This window comes from Aspergillus nidulans, chromosome IV (assembly GCF_000011425.1).
Source record: "Aspergillus nidulans FGSC A4 chromosome IV".
Taxonomy (NCBI): Eukaryota; Fungi; Ascomycota; class Eurotiomycetes; order Eurotiales; family Aspergillaceae; genus Aspergillus; species Aspergillus nidulans.
In genome coordinates this window covers 1,150,547-1,166,176 of record NC_066260.1, presented here as the reverse complement: position 1 = coordinate 1,166,176, position 15,630 = coordinate 1,150,547, and the positions used below count along the sequence as shown (strand labels likewise).

The 15,630-nt window shown below is 48.2% G+C and overlaps 3 protein-coding genes across 3 annotated transcripts, besides 2 other annotated features; 2 read left to right on the top strand and 1 right to left on the bottom strand.

The window, feature by feature from the left end:
* Positions 1-6,721: a sequence feature (contig 1.211 1..6721(-1)).
* ANIA_07059 (RidA family protein) lies at positions 6,387-6,847 on the top strand (the record flags this gene model as incomplete). Its single annotated transcript, XM_659571.1, has 2 exons — positions 6,387-6,498; positions 6,552-6,847. The coding sequence occupies 2 exons, from the start codon at positions 6,387-6,389 to the stop codon at positions 6,845-6,847; spliced, it is 408 nt and encodes a 135-aa protein (XP_664663.1).
* Positions 6,722-15,630: part of a sequence feature (contig 1.118 712..105880(-1)) that runs on past the window's edge.
* ANIA_07060 (uncharacterized protein) lies at positions 7,167-9,663 on the bottom strand (the record flags this gene model as incomplete). The annotated part of the gene is made up of 9 exons (XM_659572.1): positions 7,167-7,283; positions 7,349-7,522; positions 7,580-7,880; positions 7,932-8,047; positions 8,125-8,266; positions 8,318-8,439; positions 8,493-8,834; positions 8,890-9,279; positions 9,343-9,663. 9 exons carry the CDS (start codon positions 9,661-9,663, stop codon positions 7,167-7,169), a joined length of 2,025 nt encoding a protein of 674 aa, XP_664664.1.
* On the top strand, positions 13,012-15,549 carry ANIA_07061 (Zn(II)2Cys6 transcription factor; the record flags this gene model as incomplete). The annotated part of the gene is made up of 6 exons (XM_050611948.1): positions 13,012-13,128; positions 13,193-13,205; positions 13,260-14,236; positions 14,288-14,542; positions 14,590-15,368; positions 15,429-15,549. 6 exons carry the CDS (start codon positions 13,012-13,014, stop codon positions 15,547-15,549), a joined length of 2,262 nt encoding a protein of 753 aa, XP_050467917.1.

Genomic DNA, 15,630 nt, shown 5'->3' with positions numbered 1-15,630 from the left:
CTTCCACAGGAGCAGAAGAAAGTAAAACCCCACCCCAGCCCCTACATATAATACCTATAGTACAAACCAGCCTCCTAAGACAGCTCACCCAGGAGCTCTTAAACCAAACCCTGACCTCCCCTGAACTATGAAAATACTATAAGCTAATATAGGAAGGGGGGGCGCTGTATATGACCTGCTACTCTCCTTTGAAGCAGATATTATTCTTGTCCAAGAACCTTGGACAAATACAGCAAAGCACCTAACCAAGACCCACCCACGATATCAGCTGTTCAGTCCCCCGACCTGATGGACTGCCAGACCCAGGACTCTAACATATGTACGAAGGGATCTCCCAGCCCATTCCCTCCCGGAACCAATCTCACCAGACATCACCACAATCTACACGGCAGGCCTTACTATCATCAATGTCTACCGCCCCCCTAATGACCCAGTTGCCCCTGCTGGTGCTGGCTCAACACCCTCTACACTTTCCACACTCCTAGGATATGCACCCCCAGAGAACACCATCCTAGCAGGAGACTTCAATACCCGGCACCCATTCTGGCAGCCAGATACTGAGTCTCATGCTGTCACACCTGGCGCAACAGGATTATTAGACTGGCTTGATGCCCATGAGCTGGAACTTCGCCTCGAGCCAGGCACCCCCACCCGTGGACCAAACACCCTAGACCTTGTCTTCTCTAACCTACCACTAAGGGCCCTAGTAGAAGACCATCTAAAGACTCCAAGTGACCATGCAATAATTGGAATAATACTGGAACAAGAAGAGCCCCCGCCTATATACAAGCTTGGATCCACCAACTGGGAGAAAGCCAGAGCCCTGGCAAGCCCGCCTGACCCAACCCTACCAATTGACCTACTAGCCAAACAACTGGTCCAGACATCCCAGCTTGCAATACAAGGCGCATCAAGATACAATACTCGCAGACTCCCCAGGACCCCATGGTGGACTCCAGAACTAACAGACATACTACACCAAACAAGACAGCAACAAAACCCCGACTATAAACAGCTCCGGAAGGCCATTGTACGGGCAAAGGCTGAATACTGGAAGCAGCGAATTGAACAAGCCACAGCACCTATAGATGCATTCAAACTTGCTAAATGGATACAACATCCAGACCAGCTCGCTGCTCCTCCCCTGAATATACAAGGGGCACAGGTTACTACTCCACAGGGCAAGGCAGACGCCTTCCTTAATCACCTCTTAGAGAAGGGGGCCCTGCTTCCAAATCAGACAGAAGAGGGACCCCCAAACAAGCCCCTGGGCTCACTACACCTGCCAACAAAAGAGCACTGCTGGGCTGCTCTCTGTGCCCCACCCCCGTCTGCCCCCGGGGAGGACGGACTTGCCACCACTGCTTGGAGGGAGCTCTGGCCCGTACTAGGGGATACAATCACACAACTGTACTACAGGTGTATGGAGGAAGGCTGCTTTCCACTGAGCCTGAAGTCAGCAAAGGTAATAATGTTACCGAAACCAGGAAAGAGGGGCTATACCCAACTCAATGCCTGGCGGCCAATTAGCCTCCTCTCTACCCTAGGTAAAGGCCTAGAGCGCCTCCTAGCACAGCAGATAGCTGTAAGAGCAATTCAGGCAGATGTACTAGCCCCCTGCCACTTCAGGGCCCTGCCAGGACGCTCTGCCATTGACCTGGTCCAGGTTCTTGTTCACAGGGTAGAGGAGGCCTTTCAACAGGGAAAAGATGCTTCACTACTCCTACTAGATGTGAAAGGGGCATTTGACGCTGTAATACACCAACAGCTCCTTTCTCACTTATGCCTGCAAGGATGGCATAAAGGCTTACTCCAGCTACTTAAGGACTGGCTTACTGGCCGCTCTGTATCTGTTCATATCAAAGAAGGCACTGCCACAGCACCAATTAAAGGCGGACTCCCCCAGGGATCCCCCCTATCCCCAATACTCTTCCTGCTATATGCGGCAAGAATAGTCTCTACCTTAGAGGGCTCCTTCTGCTATGCAGATGATATGGGCATATTATTAACTGGGAATACCCTGGAAGAGAGCTCACAACAACTGGTAGAGGCCTACAAGCAAATTACTGCTCTAGGGACAGAGACAGGCCTCCCTTTCTCAATAGAGAAAACAGAGATACAACACTTCTCTAGAAAGCAGCAGCAGTATCTCCCCACAGTTACTCTACCTGGTATAGGGGAGATTACACCATCCCTATATACACGGTGGTTAGGAGTTCTTCTGGATACAAAGCTTACTTTTAAAGCCCATATTAATTTGGTCTTTAGCCGCGGGAAACGACTCGCCCAGCACCTAAAGAGACTTAGCAATACCCAGCGCGGCTGCCCAGTGGCCTCCATGCGGGCAGCAGTTATACAGTGTGTTCTTCCAACAGCTCTGTACGGGGCAGAAGTCTTCTATACAGGCAAACAACAAAAAGGGGTAGTTAACTCCCTGCTTTCTCTCTTCCGCACAGCAGCCCTGGCTATTATCCCAGCCTACAAGACCACCCCTACTGCAGCACTCCTCCGCGAAGCAGACCTACCAGACCCAGAAGCTCTACTCAACAGCATCCTCCGGAGGGCAGCAGTGAGATACATGAGCCTTGATACTAAACACCCAATTGCCCAAATAGCCGCAGAGACTACCGCGGGCAGGCCCAAAACCAGGCTTAAAAGGATCCTACAGCTCCTCCTCAGCCCCCTGCCAGAGCGCGCTATAATAGAGCTGCCTCTCCCTCCATTATACATGCTCCCAACAGACAACAAAGGCTACAGCCCTGCCCCTTTACAGATTTCAGTGTACTCAGATGGCTCACGGACCAGCCAGGGGGCAGGGTATGGCTATGCAATCTACTTTGGCCCTATCCTCGTGTCCAAGGGACATGGTCCCGCGGGCCCCAGGACAGAAGTCTATGATGCAGAAATCATGGGTGCTGTGGAAGCCCTACGCGCAGCCCTGGGACAACCATGCGTTGGCTACTCCACCCAGCTAGTTATCCTCCTAGATAACCTAGCTGCAGCCTCCCTGCTAGCAAGCTATAGGCCAACCCCTCACAGACATGGTCTGTCAGAGACCTTTAGCCAACTAGCCGCCCAGTGGATGGAAAGCCCTTCAATCCTAACCATGCAACGGAAGCCCCTTCAGGTCCGCTGGATTCCAGGCCACTCTGGAATTGCTGGGAATGAGCTGGCAGACAAGCTCGCTAAGCTAGGGTCTTCTATATACAGCCCCGACATCCCCCCCTCCCCAGCATACCTACAACGGGAGGCAAAACAGTGGCTCCGTACAGAGACATATACAGCATATGCTAATAAGGCGCCTGAAACCTACAAAGCCCTGAATATCAGACCCCATACAAAAGAAAGCCGCTCCCGCGAGCACAAGCTGCCCCGGTGGGTACTTGGCCGACTCGTCGCCGCTCGTACAGGCCACGGAGACTTTACGGCATACCACCAGCGTTTTGACCACACAGACTACCTGGAGAGCTGCACCTGCGGCAAGGCAAAGACCCCAGTACACTTCTTCTTTTGCCCATATACCAGAAAACGCTGGAAGGATAGATGGAGATGTATAAAGGATGGCCCGTCAAAAACAATAGACTGGCTCTTAAGTACAGCTGCCGGGGCTGAGGAATTCAGCCGCATCGTGCAAGAATCATCCTTTTTCAAGGACATATGCCCGAACTGGGCCCGCCGGAGCGCTTGAAAGTGCGACAGTCCACACATCTACCTGGACAAAGGGTACGGCCCCTCCCCCCAATCTATAGGTAGTCAAAACGGGCATCTGCCCTCGAAGACCTGGCCAGGGTAGCGCCGGATGCTTCTTCCGCTCATTTCCAACATATATTGTCCATAGTTGCTGCTTCAAACCTGTATCTAGCTAGTTCCTAGGCAGTTCTGTTTAGGTAGCACGTCCAGATGCCCCCTGGGAGGCCGCAGATCACGTGGGCCACGTGATCCGCCGAGTGACGTTAAATAATAAAACGAAACGAAACGAAACCGGAGAATGTCAACCCTCTCTAGACAGCTCATCCTGACTCGGCGGTCAAGCTAACACACCGCCCCTTCAGCGTGAAGGACTTTTTACCCCGGGAGATATTCTAGCACATTGGCTTTCTCGTTATCTAGATTACTCGATTTAGCGCAACTTAGGGCTTCTATGGCCACAAAGACTTAATCTGTATCAGGTATAACGCCGGGTATGGTTGGAATTTACTGGATCTTAATATGTTGTTCTATTAGTGTGCCTGATTTATGATGTTTTTCCGAGTTCCTAACTGTAAAAGATAGGCGCAACGGGCATGACTTCTATCTTTATGATTCTTCAAAGCTCTTCATAGCCGAGATCCAGGCATCATCTACCCTCTAATTGAGGACGTTAAAGATTTGATTATCTAGGTGGTCAGCTGCGTGGAGTAACTCTGGACATCGCAATATTAGCAGTGGAGCGAGGTGCTGGAAAGGTTACAGGTCTCCTAGTAGGCAGGATATGATTCGATCGGGGAAATACGGAGCTGTTGGCGGCCCGTCCCGACAGTCTGCCGTAGTTACAACAAGCTAATCCATTTCAGGAGGCCAAGTCCTGTTACAAGAGCAAAGGAGTGATCAAATCACGATTAGTGAGGGGGAGGTTCCATTTGAATGAGAGCAGTACATGCGCCCTGCAGCTAGCTCTGTAACTCCTTCTCAGCCTTGCAGTGACAAATACTTCAGGCCTGGTTCTGATCTGTGAATTGCGTAGTGATCAGCATGCTTTAAGACCGCTGCTTTTCTATCAATCTCGAAAGGACAATAAAGTCAAAGAGAGTGAAACTGGAGATGCTTACCCTTAATTGTAATTGCCAGAGTTTATTAAGCTGATAGTCAATTTTCCTAACTTATCTTTTTCCCGTGCTTTGCTCCTGGTGTTTTGAACTACCGTATTAACCGGTGGTCCTTGGCTGAACGACCTCTCACTTGAATAGGAGTTTTGGACGGCATACTCTGCTATGAAGAACGTTGACATCTTCATTAGTCCGATGGTGCAAGGTTGAGCTGAATGTTATTAGCAAGGACTTGAAGTTCCACTGATCTGCGCTGCAACAGCTCTTGATTATAAGTTCCTGGTATCCGACGCTTAGCGAAATTAGCGCTTTCTTGTTTCTCTGAGCTAGAGTGGGATAAACAGTCAATCGGTCATCCGTTCATCACTAGGGTTCCCATAATCTCGGAGATGACACTTTGTAGAACCACTTTGAGCCTAGGCCTGACAATCCAAAGTCGGGCTGTGTCTCATATATGACCGCTAGTCATGCACATGACTTCAGAATTATGGACGACGACAGTCACATCTACCGTCTACCATGCCTTACACTGGATTTCTGCTGTTATCTTAACTCGACCGTAAGTGACAGCTAGTCATATATGATACTTTCCTGTCTTGAATATCGGAACTGCAAGCTCCAGCTTGCCGATTTACGCACAGCTTTTCTGCTGTTTCCGCGGTTCTTAAGTTATGTCTCTTCCCACTACCGCATCGGACTATGCTGGGAAAATCAGGCCTTCACTTTTTTCTCGCAAGAGCCTCTCTGGTTCTGATTGCACTTCTTCATAAAGAGAAAAGGAATTTCGACCACACCAAGTGCTATCTTCGTTACCAGTGCGTTATATTGAGTAATATCTTCCTTTACTGAGCGACTACACTTGCATTATATCCAGATAATATATGTTTTAGCATCTTCGTGCTCACCCACTAATTCGAGAACCCTCGGTGTGCTATAACATATAAGCTCTAGGATGCTCCTGATAATCCAGGAAGTTTGCGGCTGCTCCGGCTAGTAACTCTCGTTCGCTCATATAGCTGCTTTGATGCATTACAAGAGTCCTTTCTCCCAGAGACAAACTGCAATCATAGTGTCACCAGTTGAATTGCAACACAGCTTCGCATTTGAGCGTGTCCTGAATATATGACTAACGCTTTGTCAGCTTGGGATACCTATGATCAAGTCTAGACTCACTTCATTGGACTTGGTTGAGACATGCTTTACCACTCAGGGTACGTACAGAGGGTTCAGTGTGCTTAGCCTACTGGCGTCATCAGTCACAAACGTTGGTGATTAGCCGCTAAAGTCCGAATCTCCGAAGTGAGATGACTGCCAAGTCGGGGACGATGGAAGCTACTGGGCAGTATTCTTCCATATGGGTGTATTGATGACACCTTCGACGTTGCTATAGAGCTATGATTCATCCAGAGTACACCCATGAACCAGAAAACTAACTAATCTCAGCGTTGTATTACAAATCAAGTAAGCAGCGTTTCCTTGGCGGTCTTGGGACCGACTATAAGTAAGGAGCACTATGTTGTCATGAACAGCAAATCAAGCATCATTTGGCTTTTCTATACCTTAAATCTAATTACTGGCACTATGTCCCATCTTCAGTACTTCAGTTACAAAGGATTCGGAGAGCACATGCGCGAGGCTCTATCATATAACCAAGCTGTACGTATCGGTGATCGAATCGAAATATCTGGCCAAGGTATGTTGTATCTCCATGTAATATACTAGCCCGCAATTGACTCAGAGATATAGGCGGCTGGGACCCCGAGACACTCCAGGTTCACTCCGACCTATCAAGAGAGACAGAGCAAGCATTTGCCAATGTCGACTTAGCACTGAAGGACGCAGGCGGCAAGGGCTGGTCTCAAGTGTACCGAGTCCGCATTTTTACCACTGAGATAAAAAACGAACAGGCTACTGGCTTCCTGGTTGAAAATCTTCGGAAGTGGATGCCGGATCATAAGCCCGTGCTGACATGTGTTGGGGTGTCTGAACTGGCGTTGGAAGGCATGAGGGTCGAGATTGAGGCAATTGCTCAAGTTGTGTAGTACTTGTAGGTTCAAGTCAAAGAAGTGTGATGTGCAGAAGCATCTGTTGATACCACAACCAGCCTAGAAACTTTTCATACATAACCGCGCAGCGTTATGTAGCAGCACTCATAAGTTTTTCACTAGATATACTTGTTGCAGCTCGATTCCTAAGATACCATTATTCTAGAAGCGTAAATTGAAGCATTAGTCTTGCATACCATCAGCAGTTTCTTTCATTGGGCACCTGCTTTGTAAAGCGGCTTACAACCATCAATCAATATATAGATATATTAGCTCTACTTGTTTGCTGTAGCCTTTAATAGCTTGCTTAGAACTCTTATATACCCAGTTCAGGTGTAAGGTTTGGCCATAACCCTTCATGTGTTCCAAGCTTCTTGACTTCCAACTCCTGAAGGCAACTCTTGACCTTTCTTGCTTCCGGAATAGATATCAACTTCGAAATTTTACTATTTTGACAGAATCATAAAGGAATTCAAGACTGTGGAATTGTACTCTCACGTAGACTTCTAGTCGGTCGCTTGATCTCGTCGAAGCGAAAGCCCAGTCTGGGGCTTGCTTTCCATGCTTAAGAAAATTATACTCCAAAGGATCGTTTGGGTCAGGCTGAAAAGGCTTTTTGTAGTATTCTCTCCTGGATTTATGCAGCTCGACGTGAATGTCCATTTGAACGGGCTATATATGTTTGGGTCAGTCAGCCGCAGAAATCTCAGGAGGATCAGCATCACTTACAGTTCCCAAACTGTCCACAGCTAGGTATACGGGCTTTGGTTCGTCTCTTATATCCCTGGTGGTCTGCACTGCAGTTGCAGTTTTCCCCATAAATCGGCGCATTGGGACGGTTGCCGGCACTTGCGCAATGCACTTGACACCATCCTTCTTCTGCCGCTGACAGTTACCACAGGCACACGATTCCAGGGAGCCACTAAAATTGTAGATACTGGCAATGAAGCCCTTTGAATCAGGCCCACCAAAGTTGCGCGTGCCGTCCAAGAAAAGATTGATCTTGTACGGCGCACCATTCAAAGCAAATCTTTGTATGTTAATTATAGAACTAAGGCAAATAGATTCATATGCAACTCACTTGTCATAGACCACAGTAATAACATAGTCTTCACTGTCGCCATGATGCTTAGGAAGCAATCCATATAGATTCTCCGTCGGCTTTCCGTAGAGGGTCTCAATGCCTTTCAGAATCTCCTTCCGATCGTCCATGGAATCATGAGTTCGTCCTGGAGAATTTCGTAATCATATCCCAGGGCTCGCCAGTCTCTCACATCATCTGACTTCCAAAAGTTGCGGTCTGCGTCTTTGTGGAAGGGGGTCAGTGCATTGTCCTTTATAAGCTTGCTCTTGTCGTCGTCAAACCACTTCTCCCAGTTGAGGATCTGCCATATGGCAGTTAAGCGGTCAATGTTACTGTACCAATTGTCAAGGGTCGTCCGTTAATTCATATGTATAGAGGCATACTTGTGGTAAATGAAGAAGATTGGGTCAAAGGCAGCCATAGCGACACTGCTCATATGGCCAGCACCCCAGAGATGGATGCCTTCTTTCGGTGGGCGGAGAAATTGAGAACCTCCCACAAAATTCTGGACAATGCCAGGCCCACTTCTTATACACTCAGACAACACCTGGTGCTTACATGGACATTGTTGTGAATGAAATCCAGGCTCAGAGCATTCTTTACGTTGCCGTCCAACTCTTCGCTGTACGTCTCAATGCCTGTCGACGCAGATTCGGCTTTGGTTGAATCCTTCGTATAGCGAACGGACGAAAATGCCCCCCACGAGTCAAGGCCATACTGAAACAACCTGTGCACCAGATCTTGCAGTGTAGGAACTGGATTCTCTCCAAGCTTTTCAAAATTAGAATGCTCGTTGAGGGCGTAGTTAGCTCGAAGCCAGTTCTGGCCTCCATCTGCCCAGATACTCTCATGGAACCCATCGAGCAGGCCGTACTTGGTTGTCGCATTGCATTTATCCCACTACATACTGTTAACGGTTTCTCTGAGTAGAAGCTAAGGTCACAAAAGACTTTACCTGAAGGGTGAATTTGGGGGTCTGGACTTTATCGTTAGGGTCAGGTTCAGTAGTTTCCCCCCTAATCTTGTATGGGTCACGGAATTCACCCATCAGTTGTGGGGTTATGTATTTATACAAAGGATTGGGTCGAGATTCGATAATAGGGCCGCTGTCCTTGGTAAACAAGGTAATCCGCACATTCGGCATCATACAAAGGATGGGCAGTCTAAGTTGGTCATGGTCAATATCATGCGGGAGAGGGCCAGCTGTTGATGGAGGTCGATCCGCAAAACGAGCAAAGTCCCAGTAAGGGAGGCGCCATTTATCGGCTTCTTTTCTCCAGATATCTTTATGGCTCTCTGGGACAGCCTCGTGAATCCATTCAAGCATTGCTTCATACAGAGTTCGCTGCATGAATGTGTCAGTCACATATCAATTCACCGTTTCACCCAACCGCCGGGACTGTCGAACCTCATAGAGCATCATGTACACTCGATGCCAAGTCGGAAACGTGTAGTTCGAATGCACACAATATCCTCGTTCGCCCGGCTCACGCTGAGCTTGAGGTACATCGTCCCATTCGCACCATGGAGCCGAATGGATGGCCGCCAGACGGAAGTAAGACTTCAGGTCATCCAAATCACGTCTCTGAATCAGAGCCAGAGCTTCCACAAATAGAGTGAGCTGGATTCTGTCGCCAGCCATCTGCTCCATGTACCACTTGTCGATGTCTTGCCGGAGGTACGGCTTGCCATTGGCATCACGAGTCTTAATACCCCGGACGACAATCATCTGGCAGCAAAGTCTTTGTTAAAAGAAGAATTATATGAGGATTACGAGTGCTTGAACGAGTCTGTTGAATGATGAATAGGGTCACAACAATCTAGGCTTTATATAAATCCACGATGGATTTATTTGCATCTTAATTTGGGGATTCCTTAGATCCGCGAAGACAAATTCTTGGGTCTGAAGCTGAACCTCCCAGAAAAATGCACTCTTCATAACGCAAGGAAGGTTTTCGCCATTCGTATCTCTAATGCAAAAGCCAAAGCAGTCATGACATCAACGCGGGCTGGAAAGTACCTTGTTTGATGTATCTGCAGATAGTCTATAGCTAAGCGTTCTTGTGAGGCATGATTGGGTCGTCTATCACTACTGTTAGAAGGCTGGCTGAAAACAGAAGAGTTGTGATGTCAGTGATAATAATAAAGATACATTTTACTATAACCCCTGTCATTCGTTCTTTTTAAGCCTAGTATCAGGTGAATAACAAGTAATCATTGGGGAGATGATTGGTACTCTACATGGATAATATGAGAACGCAATCAATCTCTCTTAGACCAGTTCAACCATTTCCATCTGGACGTGCATGAGCTGACTATAACTTTGGGTCTGTATTGGGCTGTAATGTGACAGATTTACGAGTCCTCAGCTTGCGAATGTTGTGTAACCTGTAAAACCACACTTTGCACAAGGATGCTACATCCGCCTTCACGCTTGGAGTTGCTGGATAAGCCTAGCTATGAGTTGGTACATGCTTGACAATCCAGGAGATTGTTATGCTGCGGCTGTTTGAGCCTGCAGGAATAGAGAACCGAGTTCAGCATGTCTCCATGTTGGCTATCAGAGTAGTAGTACCAAACAATTATCACATCTCAAATGTCAAGCGGCGGCATGCACGGCCCGCGCGGCCCGTCAAACCATGATCTGTGTATTACTCTGGCAGATCCAATACGGCCTAGTAATCAGACGCTAACCAAACAAATTGATCTAGTTCTGACGTTTTTAGTATGATGTATAGACTCCCTGAAGTTAAGCCAGTAAGCAAGCCGGTTCTAGTCAACCCGTACAGCTTTATCTAGGTTGAGAAATTGACTAAATTCTTAACGCTGTTGGTTAGGGCTTCCGGGTTCTTGTTAACCTTGCAGAAAAATATCGCCTGAAAATAACAAGGTATTGCTATTGTCAAATATGCGTCTAGTTGTTTTGTTCGAAGCTTCCGCTCTTTTATAATCTCATAGTTCTAATTCTATACTGCTATAATGTCACTATTCAGGTAAGAAAAGGTGAGAGGTAAAAGATGTGATTCTTTTAACATTTTGCCTTTCTGATAGGCGTGAGCTACTCACATAACCTGCAGTGTTCAAGCATGTTACAATCAGGGGTGATTGTTCACGTCGATAGACACTCACCCTCCCGGATGGGAACTACTCAGCATAGCTTGGTAGCTCATCTGTGGATCAAAAGAATCTAAAGTGTTGATTAAAAGTCTGTCTACATAGTATACGTGTCATAAGATCCTTTTCATGGCTAGGCTACGGACCCTTATCTGCAATATTTCTGCGTAGATCAGATAGCAAATGCTATTCATATCATATCCAAGCAAATACCAGATACCTGAGTTACTTTTATGTCCCCATCTGGATCCGCGGGAATATATTGAGTCTCAATTACTCGCAGTAGCATTATTTTACTAGATAATCTAACCTAGCCTGACGCATGACGCATAGACTTATGGACAACGGGTCGGGGCGGGTTTATTCAAGATGATGTTTATAACCTAAATGGTTTAATAAAGATCGAACTAGCCCAGTACGCAGCCAAATCGTGGCGCGTTGTAGTTTTATTGATATTCACCTTCTACTGCAGACCGATTTGTCTCTCATTGATTCCATTCGGTCTTGATAAACCAAAGTTTGATGCACAAGTGTGATCTCTGTTCTTTAAGGCTCGAAAGGACGTAACCATTCTGTAATAAAGTTTCAAGCTTATATATATTGCAATATAAGAAGCCTGCATATTGCAAATGGGCTTTATAACCTACCCACATATGTCAATATTATGTCTCAGTTCATATATCTGGTACTCCTTACCGTGTACTTAGCTGAAAGAGCGAGTTACAGTTCGCAATAAGGCTATATGAAATTCAAGGAGGTGTGGGAGTCCTCTAAGCAGCTACTAGGGGCTCAGTATATTAAACCTGTTGTGAAATCCATGGTTGGTCAGAGGATGTTGGCACAGAATAGAGAGAACTAAGTGATCATTGTCTGAGAAAGCAATCTCATGGACTTAGTTACAGAACAGAAAGATGGGAGATACACGTGTCATCTTATATAGCCCCTCAATATTGGAGTATCAGCTACTTCAACTCTAAGTGCTAAGCCATATTCATAACAAAACCTATTAGGTAACGATAAATTTCCCCTTTCATTAGTGCATTTCTTTAGAACCAGCGATACACACCATTCCTGGGCGTAAATGGTGAATAATGCCCTAAATTGCAGATTTTGAGGACAATAGAGAACCTCATGTTTGCAAAGCAGATCACTAATTAACTGCCTTGTGATCGACTCTCCATGGCTGATTCCTATGAAAGTTTAGGTCGTGCAAGCGCGAATAGCCTCGTTTTTCTGCCTACTGCAATGAGCCAATGGGCTATTTACGCTCAATGATATTGTAGTATTCTGGCGCAGAATAATGTCACGATTCTGTTACCTGTCTAGACTACATCTCTTCAAATATTGTTACACCCGCAATTACTCGCTAGGCCTTAAGTACTAACATGATAGAGAGACGCATCGTATTTGATTTTAAGCTCTCTTTTCAATTATGTCGCTAACCGCATGGCTTTTCAAGAGCATTAAGGCATAGCGGACGACAGGAGGTCATTGGGCTGACAATGTCAACTAAAGCGAATAAATCAGTGCTTATTGAGAAAACCTCCGATGATCAAGTAGAGCAGTCCTAATCTGAAGTTCAATTAAATTTCGATCTTACTTCAATCTTGACTTATTTACTTTCCACTTTATCCATACCATTAACGGCGGTGTCAATCGTACCTCCAGGCACTTAGGCAAGTCTTCCGACTCTAGCATTAGCAGTAGAATGCGTTATACGAACAAATAAAGTGGGCCTTAGCACCAGTTATATCCAATAGCCAGTATCTAACTCAATCACAGCCCAAACCGTCTCTGGGTGCAGTTAGCCGACAAGTAGCCGGGCAGCCGGTACCCCAGCTTTCTCCAATCCCCCGCACACGCTTCCCCAGTCTGCGGCCTCCAATCTCCACTCGCTGATCTCTTAAGACTAGGGGAGGCCCTTGTTGCCGATATTACCTGCAGCAAGAATCACATTCTCGACATGGATCCGATCGGCACATTCAACCCTCAGAAGCGACCCGGCGACAACCCGGCCGACCAGCAGCGGCGGAAGAGAGCCCGCCAGAGCTGCGAGACTTGCAAGGCACGAAAGACGAAGGTGAGCTGTCATCAATTTGGAACGATGAGCATTGGTGTATCAGCTAACTCGGTTGATTATTTAGTGTGTTGGCTTAGGTAGGCACTTTGAATAATGATTGTATTGCGTCTTTGTTTATTAAAGAAAGATAGAAAACGGTACATGCCAGTACTGCACACAGCTCGGACTCTTGTGTCAGGTGAACCTCAAGGCTCGGAAGCGTCCTTTCTATCGCATCTCCGAGGCGGCCTATGAATCGTCGATTGCCCTGCTGCGTCGCTTTGTGTCTGAAGAAGAGCTGCCCGAGCTTACTGTTGAGGGTATTCAGGGCGTTCTGTCCAAGCTAGATGACCCCGCCAACGACAAGGAGCGAATAGATGCAAATCCACATTCACATTCCCACTCGCAGAGTCCAACAGAACTGTCCGCGGCTGCTGCTGCACTAGGATCGTCGCCGCGATCTCAGGCCGGGGCGAACGAAGGGAGAAGCTCAGTTGCGGCAATCGAGGAGCAGCCGGAAAGCGTTGGCGCAGAGGCGGAGGCTGAAGAGGGGGTCATGGAGCCAGACGAGCACCCTGCCCTCCAAGAAGAACGAGGTTGCATGGTGTTGGATTCACTCGGAAAATACCGCTACGTCGGCGCAGACTCTTCCATCCGCTGGAACCACGCGGCGCGCATGGCACAGCACGCGACGTCTAATACAGATCCGAAGGTCATCGCACCGCTCAAAACGGGTCTTCTTCCACCCAGAACGCCCGAAAGTCTGACTGGGAGTGCGCGCGGTGCGGGAGTCTACCTGCCGCCGGCTGCGATGGCCATGCGCTACGCGGGTTTTTTCTTCCAGGAAGTCCATTGCTTGTACTGGTTCTACTCCCTCGAGCAGTTCTACGGGGCACTGGAGGAGACGCTGGAGGACCACGGGGCTAAGGCGAGCGCGTCGTGGCTGTGTTCGCTGTACTCGATCTTTGCCATCGGGAGTATGGCGCCGGATAATCAGATCGCTCGCGCAGGAAAAGATGCGGAAGGAGACGATAAGCGGGCAGCGGACTACCTTGCCTTGGCCAAGGATCTGGTCCCTGAAGTGAGCGAAGAGGCAGATACAGAAAGTGTCAAGGCTTTCGGCCTGTTGGTATGCTGCTATCATCGACTATTATTTCGAGTTCTACTGACGCTTGCTTAGAGTCTCGGGATGCATGCAATGTGCTATAGCGTCGGGGCGTACCTGCACCTGGGCACAGCAGTCCGGATAGGGTTCTCGCTCGGCTTGCATAGGAATATCTCTCCGCGTAAGAGTAGCTCGGTAGAGCGCGAGAGAGCCAGGCGGTTGTGGTGGACGATCTACACGCTCGACCATGAAATGGCCATTAGGTTTGGATATCCCTGCGCCGTTGGGGATGAGAGCGGCCTTGTCAAGACGCCACCAGCATCAGAACAGGTACGTCGTCAATTATGGTCTTGTTGCGCCCATGCTCAGCCGCATAGGTAATGGATCCTGGCCCAAATATGCCCCTCGGATACCAATCCCTCTGTGTCTCGCTTGTCCGGATCCGCAAGAAGATCGGCCAAAGCTGCTTCGTTGTCCCTGCGCAAGCCGGGGGCCGTCTACCAATCCGACAGGTGTTTGAGAGTCTGAATGCGCTCCGGACCTGGTTCGACGAGATACCTCAGTACTTCAGCCGTGAGGCGTCCCAGCCGCCGCAACACCGACGAGCTGTTTCCATTCTTCATTTGCGATACTGGAGCTCCGTGATTTTTGTCACGCGGCCTTTCCTCCTCTATACAGTCTCGCGCCCGGCCGCGATCAAGGAGCCCGCCAAGGCGCGGTGCTACGAGGAAATCAGCAGAAAGTGTATTGAAGCGGCCGAGCAGTCGGTTGACATCTTCAAGCGCATGGTCAAAGAACAGACCCTCTCAAGCCGGATCCTGTTCGATTGCCACTGCATCGGCGAGGCGATGTGGATCTTGATTCTTGCCGTGCAGAAGCTGGGCCTCGAAAAGCATCGGCAAATGCTCCAGCTCTGCCTCGAGACCGTCCGCGGGATGGAACAGTTTGGGTGGTGTGAGAAGGTGGCACCGGAGCTGGAGGCCAGAGTGCACGAGAGTGGGATCATGCAGCCGCAGTCTCGACGAGAAATGCAGCACACCCAGCAAAGCGGACACCGAAGCCTGGACTTCCACAGTCAGGCGAATGGAGCTGAAGCGAATGCTGGAGGAGGCATTCTCCCTGAATCTCGAGCTGATTCTTTAGAGGACACAACTCTGTATGTTCTTCCCCGTTCTAATACTTGTGGGTGCAGATGGCTAACAGATCTGGATTACAGTAATTTTGACATTTCCGAGTTTGGCCTTCTGGAGACATTCGATATGGATATGGACAATGGTTCCGGGCTGATGGATATGCTTGCAGACGCAACGCTCTCAGCGTCACAACTCGGCTTTTAGATAGATACCCTGACAAGTCATACATTTGTAACGATTACCCTCAGAATAAATTTACGTATGTATTTTATGTAAAGCAATTTC